At 36.3% G+C, this 19,526-nt stretch overlaps 1 protein-coding gene across 3 annotated transcripts in view; it reads right to left on the bottom strand.

Moving 5' to 3' along the window:
- Positions 1 to 19,526, bottom strand: part of GRIA4 (glutamate ionotropic receptor AMPA type subunit 4) — a 543,339-nt gene that overhangs the window by 74,243 nt on the left and 449,570 nt on the right. For 2 of the 3 annotated variants that reach the window (XM_060105639.1, XM_060105638.1), the window contains exons 7-9: positions 18,069 to 18,236; positions 9,215 to 9,319; positions 3,302 to 3,412 (exon numbers count right to left, since the gene is read on the bottom strand). In XM_060105639.1, coding sequence (XP_059961622.1) covers positions 3,302 to 3,412; positions 9,215 to 9,319; positions 18,069 to 18,236 — 384 coding nt within the window. Of the gene's footprint in view, positions 1 to 1,937; positions 1,971 to 3,301; positions 3,413 to 9,214; positions 9,320 to 18,068; positions 18,237 to 19,526 lie in introns of those variants that run through there. The other variant, XM_060105640.1, reaches the window with a different exon arrangement.

The raw sequence follows: 19,526 nt of genomic DNA, 5'->3' as shown, positions 1-19,526 counted from the left end.
ATGGAAAAATTTCCAAAAGGATTGTTATGTTCCCATGATGGCAAGAAATGCATACTTAGTCTAGTAATGCATCATCAGCCTCTTTTACCTTCAGTGGTACAGATTTGGGGGAAAATGGGCTTGGCTGAAATATAACTGCATCATCTCTCTTTTTCCAGAGAGTTCAGCCAAAGAAAGTAGTGAGATTACAGAAGAAATCACCACTACGACGTCTACTGCAAGCTGCTTTTTCCTCAATTGCTGCACTTAACCAAACCACATGGCACAGATTTGGCTTCCTTAGGTTGTTTATTTTGAATGTAAAATGTTAAATCAGTATGGTTACAATCTCATAAATTTTGCACATTTTATAACATTTTTAGTCACTAAGACTTGAAGAGAAAAAATGATGAGCATCTGAATCTAAAACTTTAGACCCTTCAACTTTGTAGTCATGATTCTCATGTGATGATATTGTCAATTTTACTTTTATTTAGATTTAGTTAAGTTATATTCAGTATGACTGTATTCAGGAAGAATACATTAGTCATTAAAATGAAGATCACATGTAGATATAAAACAAGTAGATTTCAGAAATTCAAAAAGCTAAAGACACTTTTTATTTAAGAATGATATCTACTATACTTATTTATCATGTTTCTTATCTGCTTTCTCTCACTAGAATGAAAGTTCAATTGAGAGTGCAGGATTTTTGTCTGTTTTGTTGGCTAACATATCTCCGGGCTTATAACTGTGCCCAGCAAATAGCAGACGCTTAATAAATATTTATGAATGAATAAATGAATTTCTCAATCAACTTTATTTAACAATATCATATACTATTACAATGTATCAACATGTAAATAACAATATACACAAAGGAAAAACAAATGGGAGGACAGCAAGGCCATATCAATTTCGATCAAAATGAGTGAGTTCCAGTGCCACAACACTCTCAGCCTTCTTTTGTGTCTAGATATCTGTCTTGCACATAGTTTAATGTCTAACCAATTCCATTGCTGTTGGAAGATTTCAACTGAATTTGAGGGGTTATTATACACTGGTGCCAATATCTCATTCATTTATAAGGAAGAATATTTGTTTCAAAATGAATGAGATGATGGAGATGTCATAGGTCCTGGAATACCATTTTCAACAAAAGCAAATACAAGGAAGGATTCTAGAATTTTTTTGAATTATTGAAGTTGCAAAGGTCAGAGGCATTATTTATATGGAGACTACATTTTTATACAAAAGACAGATATTAGTATTGTACTATTTTGATTGCAAAAATATTGGTGATATCACTGTCAAAGAACAGATAACTTTACAGAATAGTTGTTATGTATATAGGAAACAATTGAATTCTTCTGTAATTTGTACTTATTTTTTGACAGCATGCTTCCTGAAACATAGCCATGCTTGCAAAACTAATTCAATATTTTGGTTTTAAGAATTATATCTCCGGCTCCTTTAATAACAGAAAAAAAGGAGATTCTCTACATTATATCTATAATGCACATTAAAACACTTTATTTCACATATAACAGGCAAAATTTCAAAAAATCTTTAAAGAAAACAACTACGTGTATTCAGAAAAGAAGGACGCAAATTCACAGATATTTACTTTTAGAAAATCTACGCTTGGAATTAGAAGCATTATAATTCCATCATTTACATACAATGACCTCATTTCCAGATATGGGAATGGATACATCAGAATTAAGCGACTCTTTTTCAACATTTATTTTCTTGAAAAAGATGAAGATTAATTCTTCTTTTGTTCTAGTATCTCAGGAAAGTCACAGAACTTAAAAACTTTTTTTTCTGGTAGTCCAGAGTTGGTCATCCAAGAAGAATCCCACATGAAAAATTAGCTTAAATTTACTACACAGGAGAACAAGACTTGAGCTTTAGTTAGGAATGGTCGAACAGCGTGGAGCTCATTTCTTTCTTGATCAATTCCTTAAAATAGGATTCTTCATCAGAGGCTGAAAAGAGGAGGACTGAACTGAAGTATGACTTTCCATTACTGTCTTTTTTAGGGATGTATATATATATGTATATTATATATATACATACATATATATATATATATATATATTTAAGTCCCATGCAAATATTACACAATTAAGTTAGAAGATATATATTTTGCATTCTTACACAAAAACTGCTGTTGGTTGGTTTGCATCCTAAAATTATAACTTCCAACTAAGTCTTGACAGATTAACATTAAGTTTCTAGCTGGTGATGCAATACTGATAAAATTAACTGCAACATGATGAAAGCTTTTATCTGGCATTTTCATGCTTTCACCTTCATGTCAAAATTTTGGAAATGACTTACTAAAAGCATAAAATTAAAATTACACAAGCTAAAAACTAAATTACATAAAATACTTCCACTTTATTTAGAGTAAGAGCTTCAAGAGTAGTTAAAAATATATTCTGCCTAACGAGACAGTGAGCTGAGGATATATAACTTTAAATTAGATAGAAAAGGTTACCGATTGTTGATCTCCTTTGACTAGCATTGACTCTCAAAAGCATGTTTGAATTTAGAAGAGAAAAATATGAGGCATCATATTATTTAAAAGATAAGTTCACGAGAATCTCTTTGAAAAAGCAGCCTTAAAATTTAGAGTATTTTTCATTTTATGATGTGACTGAATGAATATCATTTTTCTTAATTCCTAGGAGAATTCCAATACATTTTATTGTGTATTTATCACAGGTCAATGAGAAAAATAATCGGTATAAAAACCCCTTTATGTATTAAAAATAAATATAATAAAATAAATTTATTTCTAAAGCATAGTTGTGTAAAACATACTCATTAAAATCTTCACATTCATACCTCCACTATTATAAACAGACAATGCAAATCATTATTAAATGAATAAAGTACCTGAAAATTATAATTTTAAAAACTATTAACGATTATTACATTGGTGTTTTTAAAAACATAATAACAACAATGATATGATGTTTACTACTGGATATTTTTATGTGATTAGTTGTTGATCTTTTTCATGTTTATTCTTTTGTCCTTTGAAATCTTAGCATTTCATACATTTCCAACTAGAGAGCTTCAATTTTTAACATTTGAGCATTTTTCCAAGAACAACAATGCAACAAAAGATAATACAAATAAAAGTACTAAATGTATTCAAAGTTCAAGACAAACTTATTCAAAACCTCAATAGACTTTTGATGCCACCATCACTAAGATGCAGCTTTCATCCTCCCTTTTCACTGTAGCTGGGGAATTAAAATTGCCTGTGAACAATATGGAACATCATAAAACACAGACCAAAACTTACCATAATAGTGGTTACAACGACTGTTCTGTTCTCAATAGCTGCTGTGTCATTGCCAAGAGTGGGCATATCTTGAATTAAGACTAATTTATCCATATCATTCCAGTACCCAACCTGCCAAATACAGAAAATTCTTGAAAACACATTTTAGAAGAGCTTTCTTTAGTTCTTATCAGAGCAATGAGAAGTATTAATAAGTAAGCAAACAAAACAAATTTATAAAGCACACAGAAATGTGTTTGGAAGTTTTCTTAATTGATAATGAGCCAGTTTTCCTGATGCTAATGATACTGCCTAGTTATACATTTGGCAACTTTGCAATTTACAATCATGGAGTAGCCAAGACATTGGGAATGGATGGGTTCAAAAAAGAAGGTGGATACAGATGGAATACCACTTGTGTTGATCCTCTTGTAGTGGGATTGATTGGCACCTTCTGTAATTAATTTACATGATTTTATCAATAATGTTACAGGTTTTATGGTAAAGGGAATAGTCAGATTTACATAGGGTACACATACAAGATGTTTTCAAGAAAAAAGACGTATTTTTTTTTTTTTTTTTTTTTTTTTTGCGGTACGTGGGCCTCTCACTGTTGTGGCCTCTCCTGTTGCGGAGCACAGGCTCTGGACACGCAGGCTCAGCAGCCATGGCTCACGGGCCCAGCCGCTCCACGGCATGTGGGATCTTCCCAGACCGGGGCACGAACCCGTGTCCCCTGCATCGGCAAGCGGACTCTCAACCACTGCGCCACCAGGGAAGCCCAGACTTGTGTATTTTTAAAGCAATATGGAAATAGTTTTTGGTTTCACATAACCTAACCACTAGTCTCACCATTTTTAAATGCTAAATACATCAGATGTTAATATTAATTATTACTTAATAATTTCACTTTTGAAATTTTTTAAATTTTCACTTTAAATCCTTATATTACTTCTCATTTAGATGTGGAACAAACTCCTTTCCATAAAATATATGAAGTAATTAGTTAAACACTTAACACAAAGTAACTAAATGGGGTCCTAAAGGAAATTTAGGGTTCTTTTTATCATGCAGACCACTAAGTAATAATAATGGCTACCACTTCTTGCCTGCTTGCTCTCTGGCAGACACTGTAATGAATGCTGTTTAAAAAATATATGCATCTTAAAGTTTACACACACAGCAAATGTAAAGGTAGGTGCAATTACAAGTCCATATACTTTGCTATTATGCTACATAAACTCCCAAAATGGGTGTTCGTTTAATGCTTGCCAAACTTCTTTCTTGAATTTCTGGATGCAGTTGATAAAACTCATATTTCCAATAAGATGTATGTAATTGCTCACTGGTCTGTAATCACTATTTGTCCCAATATGTTTTGAAAGTCTCTCTTGCTTCCTCCAAGTTCTTAACTCTCATGTTAGTATTTGTGAACATTTTAAAATAAAGTAAGCATTAGCATATCAGAAAGAGACACTATATTATTCACAAATATTCAATAACAGAATAGACAAAAAAAGAATTTTCATTAATATGGTTTGCTATATTGCTTAGTTTGAGCCCAAATAATGAGTATAAATCAATTCAGCAATTATTTTCAATTGCCCATATGAATTTATATATAGCTAATATTTATTTAATGAGTCAGTGAAAAATTTAATTAAAACAAAACAAGTATGACTTTGAGACCTATCCTCTCTTCAATTCCTACATGTACTTAAAAAATAACTTAAAAAACATATTTGCTTCCTGTTAGTTTTCCTTGCCACTTGACAGTTATACAACATAAAAATAGGTTTCACAGTTTAGTACTCCGTTAAGATGCAGCCACCTTCCAGATCTCAGCAGCCCATTTTCTGGGAAAAGCAATTTTTCTTTATTAATGTGTTCCCACAACAGAAAAACTACAGATCTGGGACACATTCTAGAGAGTCTTCAGATGTTGACAAGACCTTGACATTTTGCAGTTAAGAACAACCTGTGGGTTCATGACTATCTCTCCCCACCCAAAGATAAATGATTTAGAAGTACTGGCAAATTAAAATCATAGGCAAAACTGTACCCAAATGTATCTATTTGCCTTATATCTGCTTGAAATTCTGGTGAAAAAGAAAACCATGGTTTGTGATATGGAGCCATGGTTTGTGCATAGATCTCATGTAGGCCATGGACTTTTTGGGAAATAGGACAGTATGGGGTGAACAGTGATATAAGGGTCACTTCTTTTTTTTTTTTTTTTTTTTTTGCCATACGCGGGCCTCTCACTGTTGTGGCCTCTCCCGTTGCGGAGCACAGGCTCCGGATGCGCAGGCTCAGCGACCATGGCTCACAGGCCCAGCCGCTCCGCGGCATGTGGGATCTTCCCAGACCGGGACACAAACCCGTGTCCCCTGCATCGGCAGGCGGGCTCTCAACCACTGCGCCACCAGGGAAACCCCTAAGGGTCACTTCTTAAAGAAAAGAATATTAAAGTTTGTACCTAGAACTTCATATGAGATAGAGTTTTTCTCTCCAATTTTTCACAACATTTTACAATTTACTAGGGACACTTCCCATACCTGATCTCATTTAATTAGACAGGGAAAGAGGCACTTTTTCCCTAGAGACAGAAATTCGGTGAAAAATAGTTTTGTAATGTTAAAGCAAAAATATGGAAGCATTTAAATTGCTAAACTGGCAGGAAATGTCAGAGAAGTATTTGTCTTCTTTGGATTCCTAAAGGTGAATTGTGCATAAATATAACCATAATATAATATATCTCCATATTTATGGTGGACTTTGCCTGCAATGTAGGGATTGTGTAGAGATTGAGGGGCTATGAGAAGCCTCTGTTCTACTCAAAGTTGGTTCCTGGGAGAACTGATTTGACCAGACCTGTCCTGAAAGATATGGCTTAATTCTCATACTAACCCTCAAGGGAAAAGTTATGGGCCCTGGGACTGATAATATTTTGTAGCAGTTGAGAGAGTAGCTTTGAAGCTAGATGAGCCTTAGTCTCCACCCCAGCTCCATCTCGTTCTAGTTTAACATCCCTGAGCATGTTACTTAGTTTCTCTGAGCCTTACTTTTCTGTTCTATAAAATGAGAAAAATACATCTTACTTTCAGGTTGCTGTAAGGATTAAATATTAAAATGCACATCAACTTCCCTTTACTGTGTCTGGTGTATAACCTGCTCTCAATAAATACAATTTTTATGATTAAGAATTCCTGAAACCATGTAAGCCTGGTTTTAGAGCATTCTTGAGAGATCACTGGAATGGCAAGAAGATTCCACCATACTTAGGAGCTGAGACTTCAGAAAGAGCTTTTTGGCTTCTGCTTAATGAGACTCTCACTCAGTTTACCTGTTACGGAAGTCAGACAAACTGATGGGTTAACTCTCTGATCTATTTTCAAAGATAGCTCTCTTACTGGCAAGTGTTCAGTTTAAAAGAATGGTTGCTCGTTTTTCAGACGTATTGCCAAGTCTCACCAGCAGAGTGTTTCTCATGGTAGTTCATTTTTAAGTTTAATATTCCTGACAGAGTGCCCAAGAAAAACAAAGGTGGATGAGTCTACACCATTTCACACTTCATATTTCTTTTAAGAGTCTTAGACAAATGTCAAGTGAGTGTGAAGATGTACTGTTCATCACTTTTCCAACTTATTCTTTATCTTTGTCCTCTAAAAACCTTAATTTTTGTTACCATAATGTTTCCATAGGCCATGAAAAGATTCAGTGCTGTAAGTAGCCCACTTGATGTTACCGCTAGTTACTACAAGCTTCCTTATTCCATTATTCTTTCTTTTATAAAGAGATCATTTTACTTTTTGTACTTATTGTTTTGTGAAATATGGAATTGTCTTTTGCATTTTAGAAAGGTGCTACTTAAATGGCTAATTTTGCAGAGTCTGGTTTGTGGCAGGCTGGTCACCAGTTAGCCCATATTTTTAAGGGCTTATGGAATATTCTGTCTGCTCCACAGCTAGCAGAGGGACTTTGCTTAAAATGGGCTTCTTTGTTTCTTGTTGCTGGCTGTGTGCTGACAGAGTGGGTAAAAATGGTGTTCACATGGAACTTCCTAAATTTCTTCTTGGGAGCATGTCAGTCCCTTTCTTCGGGTGGTACCCTTAAAAGAACCCATCATACAGCTTGGCTTTCAAGCTGTCATTCCATCTCTTGCCCTTACCTGATCTGGATCAGATAGGCTCCTGCTTACCCTGTATTAGCTGGCAGCCTGCACTAAAGGAGATGTCACTAAAAGGCTGAAAAGCTAGAGATGGTTTGCATGGCAGCTCCAAATCTCTCCTCTCACATATGCAGAAGCACATGCTATGACAGACTGGAGCAAAACACAGCTTGGAAAGCCTTTGCCATCTTCCATGTATGACTTTAATTATCCTGCCTCCAGCCTGTCCTCGGGTTCTTGCCTTTACAATTTCAACCTATCCAAACTAACTTCATGACTGACTTTAAATCTCTCCCATGTAGCCTTCTTTGATTTGCTTTTCTACAGCTGGAAGTGATCTCTTCCTCTTTAGACTTTCCACATGCTTTCTCTATAACTGTAGTATGGAACTTACTATATTCTATGCTACTAGAAAATAAACTCCTTTAGAGCAGAGTCTACTCAGGCAGGGTACTGGGTAGAAAGGTTCTGGAGTCAGACATATCTGAATTAAAAATCTTTGTTTTCTCACTTGTAGGCCTTAGACAAGTAACCATAGCCTATTGCACTGTAACTTTCTCACTAGAAAAACGGAGATAATAGTACTCCATTACAGGCTTATTGTGAGGATTAAATTACACCAAGTCCAGTGGTTGGGACATAGCAGGCATTTCATAAATTGTAACTATCATTATTTTACTAACAAAGGAAAGTATATTTGGGGAAGTATTTTTGAACAGCCAAGTGTTGAAACAAATAGTTTTTAGATAAGGTAAGTTGAGCATGTCTTTCCTTGAGCATCCTAGCTAATGCTAGAGAAAAGAATGTTAAAAAATTATATGTGTTAAGTATAAAATGTTTATAGCCAATTACTGTGGTGGAATTGCATTGGTCCATTATATAAAGTACTTTTTGGACATTGGGAAAACTATGCTTAATCACATCATAAGAAGACTAGCAGAGTTACCTTCTGAAATCCAAAAATCTTTCATCATCAGCCTCCTAAACAACCTCCCTGGCTCCTCAGCTGATGTTCTTAGGTGTTTCTCTCCCTCTTCAACTTAACAATAATCTTAACAATATTATCTTCCATCTCCTCTTTTCTTTGCTCATTTGAATGTTTACTTGCTTATTTCAGGAAAATTTAGCCTGTTCTAAATATGCCCTTTAGAAGTAGTCTTCTCTGTTGTCTCTCTAATAGTTTCATAAATGACTACATGGAAGTGAGTAAGTCTCTTACCTACATTGTGTGCTTTCCTGAAGAGTACATTATGGGTTCTGTGGGATTTTTCTGCTAAGCCTTTAAAAAACTTGCTTCTATTTTGGATAAAGGATGTAAACAGCATGTAAATTAGTTCATTTCAGCTTTGGTACACCACTAAATATCAGTCATAGGACACAAGAATTTATTTCAGCATGAATTATCAAGAAAGTATTATTTGTAAGTGCAGTTGACCCTTAATCAACACAGGTTTGAACTGCTCAGGTCCAATTTTACACAGATTCTTTTCATAGTAAATACTACAGTACTATACAATCTGTGGTTGGTTGAATCCTCAGATGCGGAACTGCAGCTATGGAGGAACCACATATATGGAGGGCTCACTAAAGTTTAGACCTGGATTTTTGACTGTGTGGAGGGTCAGAGCCCCTAGCTCCCACTTTGTTCAAGGGTCAACCATATTCACAATTTTTAAAAAATGTAGACTATCTAGCTACCTTTCACCTATAAGGCTTTAAAAATGTCAAATGAAAACTAAGAAAACAGTTGAAGTGTGGCTCACCTTTCTAGGTCCTGTGCTCTTCAGTTCAAACACATCCATTGTGTAATTGACCCTACGTCCATAGTGGTCAAACTGAACATTCCCTGTCAGCCCTTGAATTTGAACCTATGAATGAAAGAGAAAATCCACACATGTAATCACTTGCCATTTTAGTTACAGAAATCTTGACTTCATCTGCTAGGCTTATGACTACACATGGGTATGGAACTATAAATTATAAGTAACTCACTAAAAAAACATGGGATATTTGAGCTACTGGGATAGAATCTGAAAGAGGAATATCAAAGTAATATATAAGCAATTCTGTTATGTGTTTGGAAGATGAACATGTTTTATTTATTTATTTTTTATTATGACGTTCCCATTGTAACTAACAGAATACTTCCTCAATATAGAAATATTGTTTATAGGAATGGAAATATGGTTTGTTTCATAGTTACTTTTCTGTTTTATCTGCATATCCACATAACAGATTAAATAGCCCTGATAACCATATCGGATCATATTTCTCCTCACTAATATTAAAATTAAGATATAAGAAATTCAGAAAAATAAACATATTTTTGCAAATATTCAAGTGTACTTTATTCTAAATTTTCTTTTAATTCATTTATACTTAACTTACGTTCTGAACCCATGGCATTTCAGAACATTTAAGATGTAATACTAAAAATACACACATATCACATTAATCACTTGAAAAATAGTGTTAGTATTAACTATAAAAGACTAAAATAAACAAACACTTAATCCAAGGATACAGGCAATTTAAGATCTACTGAGAAGAGACCTTCAAGATGGTGGAGGCGTAAGACGTGGAGATCAACTTTCTCCCCACAAATACATTAGAAATACATCTACATGTGGAATAACTCCTACAGAACACCTACTGAATGCTGGCAGAAGACCTCAGACTTCCCAAAGGCAAGAAACTCCCTCATGTAACTGGGTAGGACAAAAGAAAAAAGAAAAAACAGAGACAAAAGAATAGGGACAGGACCTGCACCTCTGGGAGGGAGCCGTGAAGGAGGAAAAGTTTCCACACACTAGGAAGCCCCTTCACTGTTGGAGATGGGGGGTGGCGGAGTGGAAGCTTCAGAGCCATGGAGGAGAGTGCAGCAATACGGGTGCAGAGGGCAAAGCAGAGAGATTCCCACACAGAGGATCAGTGACGATCAGTACTCACCAGTCTGAGAGGTTTGTCTGCTCACCTACCAGGGTGGGTGGGGTCTGGGAGCTGAGGATCTGGCTTCGGAGGCCAGATCCCAGGGAGAGAACTGGGGTTGGTTGCGTGAACACAGCCTGAAGGGGGCTAGTGCACCACAGCTAGCTGGGAGGGAGTCTGGGAAAACGTCTGGAACTGCCTAAGAGGCAAGAGAACATTGCTTTGGGGTGCACAAGGAGAGGGGATTCAGAGCACTGCCTAAACAAGCTCCAGAGACGGGTGCGAGCCACAGCTATCAGAGCAGACACCAGAGACGGGCATGAAATGCTAAGGCTGCTGCAGCAGCCACCAAGAAGCCTGTGTGCAAGCACAGGTCACTATCCACACTTCCCTTCCCGGAGCCTGTTCATCTCACCACTGCCGGGGTCCCGTGATCCAGGGACAACTTCCCCAGGAGAACACATGGCACGCCTCAGGCTGTTGCAACGTCATGCCGACCTCTGCCACCGCAGGCTGGCCCCGCATTCCGTACCCCTCCCTCTGCCCGGCCTGAGTGAGCCAGAGCCCCCAATCAGCTGCTTCTTTAACCCCATCCTGTCTGAGCAAAGAACAGACACTCTCTGGTGACTTACATGCAGAGGCAGGGCTAAATCCAAAGCTGAACCCCAGGAGATGTGCAAACAAAGAAGAGAAAAGGAAATTTCACCCAACAGCCTCAGGAGCAGCGGATTATATCTCTATAATCAACCTCATGTACCCTGCATCTCTGGAATACCTGAATAGACAATGAATGTTCCCAAAATTGAGGTGGTGGACTTTGGGAGCAACTGTAGACTTGGGGTTTACTTTCTGCGTCTAATTTGTTTCTGATCTTATGTTTATTTTATTTTAGTATTTAGAGTTTATTATCATTGGTAGATTTGTTTATTGATTTGGTTGCTCTCTTCCTCTTAAAAAATATATATATTTCCTTTTTCTCTTTTTGTGAGTGTGTATGAGTATGGTTCTGTGTGTGATTTTGTCTGTAGAGCTTTGCTTTTACCATTTGTCTTAGGGTTCTGTCTGTCCCTTTTTTTTTCTGTACAGTTTTTAGCATTTGTTATAATTAGTGGATTTGTTTTTTGGTTTGATTGCTCTCTTCTTTCTTTTTTTATTATTACTTTTAAATTTTTAATAATTTTTTAAAATTTTATTTTAATAACATTATTTTATATTTTTCCTCTTTCTTTCTTTTTTTCTCCCCTTTCTTCTGAGCCATATAGCTGACAGGATCTTTGTGCTCCGGTTGGGTGTCAGACCTGTGCCTCTGAGATGGGAGAGCCAAATTCAGGACATTGGTCCACCAGAGACCTCCCAGCTCCACGTAATATCAAACAGCAAAAGCTCTCCCAGAGATCTCCATCTCAATGCTAACACACAGCTCCACTCAACGACCAGCAAGCTACAGTGTTGGACACCCTAAGTCAAACAAGTAGCAAAACAGGAACACCACACCACTTATTAGCAGAGAGGCTGCCTAAAATCATAATATGGTCACAGACACCCTACAACAAACAACCAGAAGCAGACTTCCCCACCTGAAAGACAAGATCCAGCATCATCTACCAGAACACAGGAAGCAGTCCACTCCACCAGGAAACCTACACAATCCACTGAACAAACCTTACCCACTGGGAGAGAAAACCAAAAACTATGGGAACTATGAACCTACAGCCTGTGAAAAGGAGAACCCATCAGAGTAAGTTAAGCAAAATGAGAAGACAGAGGAATACACAGCAGAGGAAGGAGCAAGGTAAAAACTCACCAGAATAAACAAATGAAGATGAAATAGGCAGTCTACCTGAAAAAGAATTCAGAGTAATGATAGAAAAGATGATCCAATATCTTGGAAATAGAATGGAGAAAATACAAAAAATGTTTAACAAGGACCTAGAAGAACTAAAGAGCAAATGAACAATGATGAACAAAACAATAAATGAAATTAAAAATTCTCTAGAAGGAACCAGTAGCAGAATAACTGAAGCTGAAGAATGGATAAGTGACCTGGAAGATAAAATAGTGGAAATAACTATTGCAGAGCAGAATAAAGAAAAAAGAATGAAAAGAATTGAGGACAACAATTGTCTCAGAGACCTTTGGGACAACATTAAATGCACCAACATTCGAATTATAGGGGTCCCAGAAGAAGAATAGAAAAAGAAAGGGACTGAGAAAATATTTGAAAAGATTATAGTTGAAAACTTCCCTAATATGGGAAAGGAAATAGTCAATCAAGTCCAGGAAACAAAGGGAGTCCCATACAGGATAAATCCAAGGAGAAAAAGCCAAGACACATATTAATCAAACTACAAAAAATTAAATACAAAGAAAAAATATTACAAGCAGCAAGTGAAAAATGACAAATAATGTACAAGGGAATCCCCATAAAGGTAACAGCTGATCTTTCAGCAGAAACTCTTCAAACCAGAGGGAGTGGCAAGACATATTTAAAGTCATGAAAGGGAAAAACGTACAAGCAAGATCACTCTATCCAGCAAGGATCTAATTCAGGTTTGATGGAGAAATTAAAACCTTTACAGACAAGCAAAAGATAAGTTAATTTAGCATGACCAAACCAGCTCTACAACAAATGCTGAAGGAACTTCTTTAGGCAGGAAACACAAAAGAAGGAAAAGACCTACAATAACAAACCAAAAACAATTGAGAAAATGGTAATAGGAACATATATATTGATAATTACCTTAAATGTAAATGGATTAAAAGCTCCAACCAAAAGACATAGGCTGGCTGAATGGATACAAAAATAAGACCCATATATATGCTGTCTACAGAGACCCACTTCAGACCTAGGGACACATACAGACTGAAAGTGAGGGGATGGAAAAAGATATTCCATGCAAATGGAAATCAAAAGAAAGCTGGAGTAGCAATACTCATATCAGATAAAATAGACTTTAAAATAAAGAATATTACAAGAGACAAGGAAGGACACTACAAAATGAGCAAGGGATTGATCCAAGAAGATTTAACAATTATAAATATCTATGCACCCACCATAGGAGTACCTCAATACATAAGGCAAATGCTAACAGCTATAAAAGAGAAATTCGACAGTAACACAATAATAGTAGGAAATTTTATCACCTCACCTACACCAATTGACAGATCACCCACACAGAAAATTAATAAGGAAATATATACTTTAAATGACAAAATAGACCAGTTAGATTTAATTGATATATATATAGGTCATTCTATCTGAAAACAGTAGATTACATTTTCTCCTCAAGTGCACATGGAACACTCTCCAGGATAGATCATACCTTAAGTCACAAATCAAGCCTTGGTAAATTTAAGAAAATTGAAATCATACCAAGCATCTTTCCTGATACAACACTATGAGACTAGATATTAATTACAGGAAAAAATCTGTAAAAAATAAAAGTACATGGAGGTTAAACAATGTGTTACTATATAACCAAGTGATAACTGAAGAAAACAAAGAGGGAATCAAAAAATACCTAGAAACAAATGACAGTGAAAACACGATGACCCAAAATCTATGGGATGCAGCAAAAGCAGTTCTAAGAGGGAAGTTTACACCAATATAATCCTACCTCAAGAAACAAGAAACATCTTAAATAAACAACTTAAACTTACACCTAAAGCAATCAGAGAAAAAAGAACAAAACAAACTGCAAAGTTAGCAGAAGGAAAGGAATCATAAAGAACAGATCAGAAATAAATGAAAAAGAAATGAAGGAAATGATAGCAAAGATCAGTAAAACTAAAAGCTGGTTCTTTGAGAACATAAACAAAATTGATAAACCATTAGCCAGACTCATCAAGAAAAAAGTGAGAAGACTCAAATCCATAGAATTAGAAATGAAAAAGGAGAAGTAACAACTGACACTGCAGGAAAACAAAGGATCATGAGATATTACTACAAGCAACTATATGCCAAAAAAATGGACAACTTGGAAGAAATGAACAAATCTTAGAAAAGCACAACCTTCCGAGATTGAACTGGGAAGAAATAGAAAATATAAACAGACCTATCACAAACACTGAAATTGAGACTGTGATTAAAACTCTTCCAACAAACAAAAGCCCAGGACCAGATGGCTTCACAGGTAAATTCTATCAAACATTTAGAGAAGAGCCAACACCTATCCTTCTCAAATTCTTACAAAATATAACAGAGGGAGGAACACTACCAAACTCATTCTATGAGGCCACCATCGCCCTGATACCAAAACTGGACAAAGATGTCACAAAGAAGAAAACTACAGGCCAATATCACTGATGAAAATAGATGCAAAAATTCCCCCCAAAATACTAGCAAACAGAAACCAACAACACATGAAAAGGATCATACACCATGATCAAGTGGGGTTTATCTCAGGAATGCAGGGATTCTTCAATATATACAAATCAGTCAATGTGATATACCATATTAACAAATTGAAGTAGAAAAACCATATTATCATCTCAATAGATGCAGAAAAAGCTTTCAACAAAATTCAACACCGATTTATGATAAAAACTCTCCAGAAAGTAGGCATAGAGGGAACTTACCTCAACATAATAGAGGCGATATGTGACAAACCCACAACCAACATCGTTCTCAATGGTGAAAAAGTGAAAACATTTTCTCTAAGATCAGGAACAAGACATGGTTGTCCACTCTCACCACTATTATTCAACTTAGTTTTGGAAGTTTTAGCCACAGAAATCAGAGGAGATAAAGAAATAAAAGGAATCCAAATGGGAAAAGAAGAAGTAAAGCTGTCACTGTTTGCAGATAACATGATACTATACATAGATAATACTAAAGATGCTACCAGAAAACTACTAGTAATCATAATTAATTAATAATAATTAATGCACAGAAATCTCTTATATTCCTATACACTAATGATGAAAATCTGAAAGAGAGATTAAGGAAATATTACCATTTACCACTGCAACAGAAAGAATAAAATACATAGGAATAAACCTACCTAGGGAGACAAAAGACTGTATGCAGAAAACCATGTGACACTGATGAAAGAAATTTAAAATTATGCAAATAGATTGAGAGATAGACCTTGTTATTGGGCTGGAACAATCCACATTGTGAAACTGACTATACTACCCAAAACAATCTATAGATTCAATGCTCTCCCTATCAAAGTACCAATGGCATTTGTCACAGAACTAGAACATAAAAGATCACAATTTGTATGGAAACACAAGAGACGCTGAATAGCTAAAGCAATCTTGAGAAAGAACAGAGCTGGAAGAATCATGCTCCTGGTCTTCAGACTATACTACAAAACTACAGTAATCAAGACAGTATGGTAATGGCATAGAAACAGAAATATAGATCAATGGAACAGGATAGAAAGCCCAGAGATAAACTCACGCACATATGGTCACCTTATCTTTTTTTTTTTTTTTTTTTTTTTTGCGGTATGCGGGCCTCTCACTGTTGTGGCCTCCCCCGTTGCGGAGCACAGGCTCCGGACGCGCAGGCTCCGGACGCGCAGGCTCAGAGGCCATGGCTCACGGGCCCAGCCGCTCCGCGGCATATGGGATCCTCCCAGACCGGGGCACGAACCCGCATCCCCTGCATCGGCAGGCGGACTCTCAACCACTTGCGCCACCAGGGAGGCCCCTGGTCACCTTATCTTTGATAAAGGAGGCAAGAATATATAATGGAGAAAAGACAGCCTCTTCAGTAAGTGGTGCTGGGAAAACTGGACAGGTACATGTAAAAGAATGAAATTAGAACACAACATCATACACAAAAATAAACTCAAAATGGATTAAAGACCTAAATGTAAGGCCAGATAGTATAAAACTCTTAGAGGAAAACATAGGCAGAACACTCTGACATAAATCACAGAAAGATCCGTTTTGATCCACCTCCTAGAGAAAGGGAAATAAAAATAAACAAACAGGGTCTAACGAAACTTCAAAGCTTTTGCACAGCAAAGAAAACCACAAACAAGATGAAAAGACAACCCTTAGAATGGGAGAAAATATTTGCAAATGAAGCAACTGACAAAGGATTAATCTCCAAAATTTACAAGCAGCTCATGCAGCTCAATATGAAAAAATAAACAACTCAATCCAAAAATGGGCAGAAGACCTAAATAGACATTTCTCCAAAGAAGGTATACAGATTGCCAACAAACATATGAAAGGATGCTCAACACCACTAATCATTAGAGAAATGCAAATCAAAACTACAATGAGGTATCACGTCACACCAGTCAGAATGGCCATCATCAAAAAACCTACGAACAATAAATGGTGAAGAAAGTGTGGTGAAAAGGGAACCCTCTTGCACTGTTGGTGGGACTGTAAATTGACACAGCCACTATGGAGAACAGTATGGAATTTCCTCAAAAAACTAAAAATAGAACTACCATACTACCCAGCAATCCCACTACTGGGTATATACCCTGAGAAAACCATAATTCAAAAAGAGTGATGTACCACAATGTTTATTGCAACACTATTTACAATAGCCAGGACATGGAAGCAACCTAAGTGTCCATCGACAGAGGAATGGATAAAGAAGATGTGGCACTTATATACAATGGAATATGATCAGCCATAAAAAGAAATGAAATTGAATTATTTGTGGTGAGGTAGATGGACCTAGATTCTGTCATACAGAGTGAAGTAAGTCAGAAAGAGAATAACAAATACCGTATGCTAACACATATATATGGAATCTAAAAAACAAATGTTTCTGAAGAACCTAGGGGTAGGACAGGGATAAAGATGCAGATGTAGAGAATGGACTTGAGGACACAGGGAGGGGGAAGTGTTAGCTGGGACAAAGTGAGAAAGTGGCATGGACATATATACACTACCAAATATAAAATAGATAGCTAGTGGGAAGCAGCTGCATAGCACAGGGAGATCAGCTCGGTGCTTTGTGACCACCTAGAGTGGTGGGATAGGGAGGATGGGAGGGAGACACAAGAGGGAGGAGATATGGAGATATATGTATATGTATAGCTGATTCACTTTGTTATAAAGCAGAAACTATCACACTATTGGAAAGCAATTATACCCCAATAAAGATGTTAAAAAATTAAATAAAGATCTACTGAGGTAGTCAGTAGATAAGTAGATTAATAGTGTTTGCCAATGTTTGAGGTTCTTCCTCATTCTTGTCCAAGGTAGGCTTGTACTTCTTGCACCCTTTTTGTTTAGCTATGTCTATGTGACTCTTTCTGACAAATGAGTTGTAAACAGATGTGATGAGTGCCAGAGCATTTAATTGCCAATTAGAAACCTCTCCACAACTCTTTGCACTTTGTAGCATTCAAGATGGTAGCTGCTATGTCAGCTTGGATCCCTGAGTGATTGTAATAAACAAAGTGCCCCTACTAATCTGGTGTTTGTGAGTGAGAAATACTCTTTTGATGTTTTAAGCCACTGTGACTTGGGGTTGTTTATTACTGTGGCATAAGCAACTTATCCTGGCTAAGCATCTACATATCATATAAACATCAGTATTCTACCCAGTATCCTATTTAGAAATGTCTCAGAAATGAAAATGGTTCAATATAATAAAATGGCAATTGTAATATATACTTATTCACAGATAGATTATTCTGTTTTCTTGAATACTCCATTAAAAAATGACTGTGAAATAAATTGAACGTAAATAAAATTGTGAGTTACCTGTTTGAGCGTCCTCTCCATGTCAATCCCCTGACCCCATGGAGCAGCAGGATTTGCCAGACAATCCCCAGCATTTCCTCTCCTGGAAATATCAATTTTCTGTCTCCTAAGACTTCGGAATGTTTCAGCCATCACAAGGACTCCATCATAAGTCAGAGCAGACGTATACTAACAAAATGAAAGTAATTATAATGGTAAATGTTAACTTCTTATCAATCACCAGAATTGGGGACTAGTCTGGGGACTGTGTGTTTATGACATAAAGTACCATGCTGCCAGAAGGGCAGTTAAATTACTGATAATTAATTGCCTCTAGCTTCAGAAATTTCTATTATTGCTTTATTACAAAGACTGTATATCTATTCTTAACACTGTGATTTTAAAAGAAGAAAACACACTCTGAAAAATAGAAATTCTAATGCACAATTTTCCTTCAGTTGGGAGAAGCAAGGCCTCTAGGTGTGGTCTTTTTGTTGTGTCCAAGTGAAACAGCTAAAGTAGATTTAAAAAAAGGCTAAATGCCGTATTTCCAAAATCTACCTTGTAGTCTCTTGCTGTGTTTGAACTCCAGGAGGGCTGGAATGTCTCACTCTTTCCTCCTCCAAATGCCCATCAGGGGTCCCTGAGATTTAATATATGTTTATTGACCTGGAGTATATAACTCTGTCCAGTTTCTCAGAAGAATGAGTGGGAATGTTTACTGTTACTCAGATATAGAATGCCAGAAATAACATCTATTTATTTAACAAGTGTGTATACACACGGCTAAATAAGCACAAGTATTGTTATGTCCATGCCTGTTGAGTGTGCTCAGGAAGGTTAAGTCATTTCTCTAAGCTTCTATCGTAACTTAGGATAAAGTGGAGAAATGAAGTATAGATCATCTGCTTTCTGATGATCATCCCACGCTTCTCTTTGAGAAAAGACAAAACCCTCAGGAAAAGATTATTAAGGTTAGGAGAGGAAATGAGGAAAATCTGAGAAGAAAGTGTGATTTGTTTAAGCTGAAAATAAAAAGAACAGGGAACAGTTGTAAAGTTTGATTAGAAAATTCCTAAACATATGAAACATATGGAACAATTTTCTTGAAGTGTGGCAGAGCATCAACTGCTAATCATAACAAAAAACTACATTATCTCTTTCAGGAATTCCATATGGGCAATTCTATATGATTAACATATTCTAAGCCTATACGAGAGGTACTTTTGTGCTATGGAATGTGGAAAATGATCCTGATTTGCTGCTTATAAATTAATAAAAATCATTTGAAATTTAAATCATAGAAAGTAAACTTAGGCAATATATCTGCTAAGCATAGCAGTCAGTGATCCTGGGAAGAGAAGGACTAAAACATGGATAAGATAAAGAATATAAATTCTAACAAAGAACCTTTCAATGGCAGAGAATCTAATTAAAACTTCATCAGAAATATTTATGTGTGACTTATAAATTATAAGC

Source organism: Mesoplodon densirostris, chromosome 7, assembly GCF_025265405.1.
Source record: "Mesoplodon densirostris isolate mMesDen1 chromosome 7, mMesDen1 primary haplotype, whole genome shotgun sequence".
Lineage (NCBI taxonomy): Eukaryota > Metazoa > Chordata > Mammalia > Artiodactyla > Ziphiidae > Mesoplodon > Mesoplodon densirostris.
The sequence above is the reverse complement of the archived record's forward strand: the minus strand, read 5'-3'. Positions and strand labels throughout refer to the sequence as shown.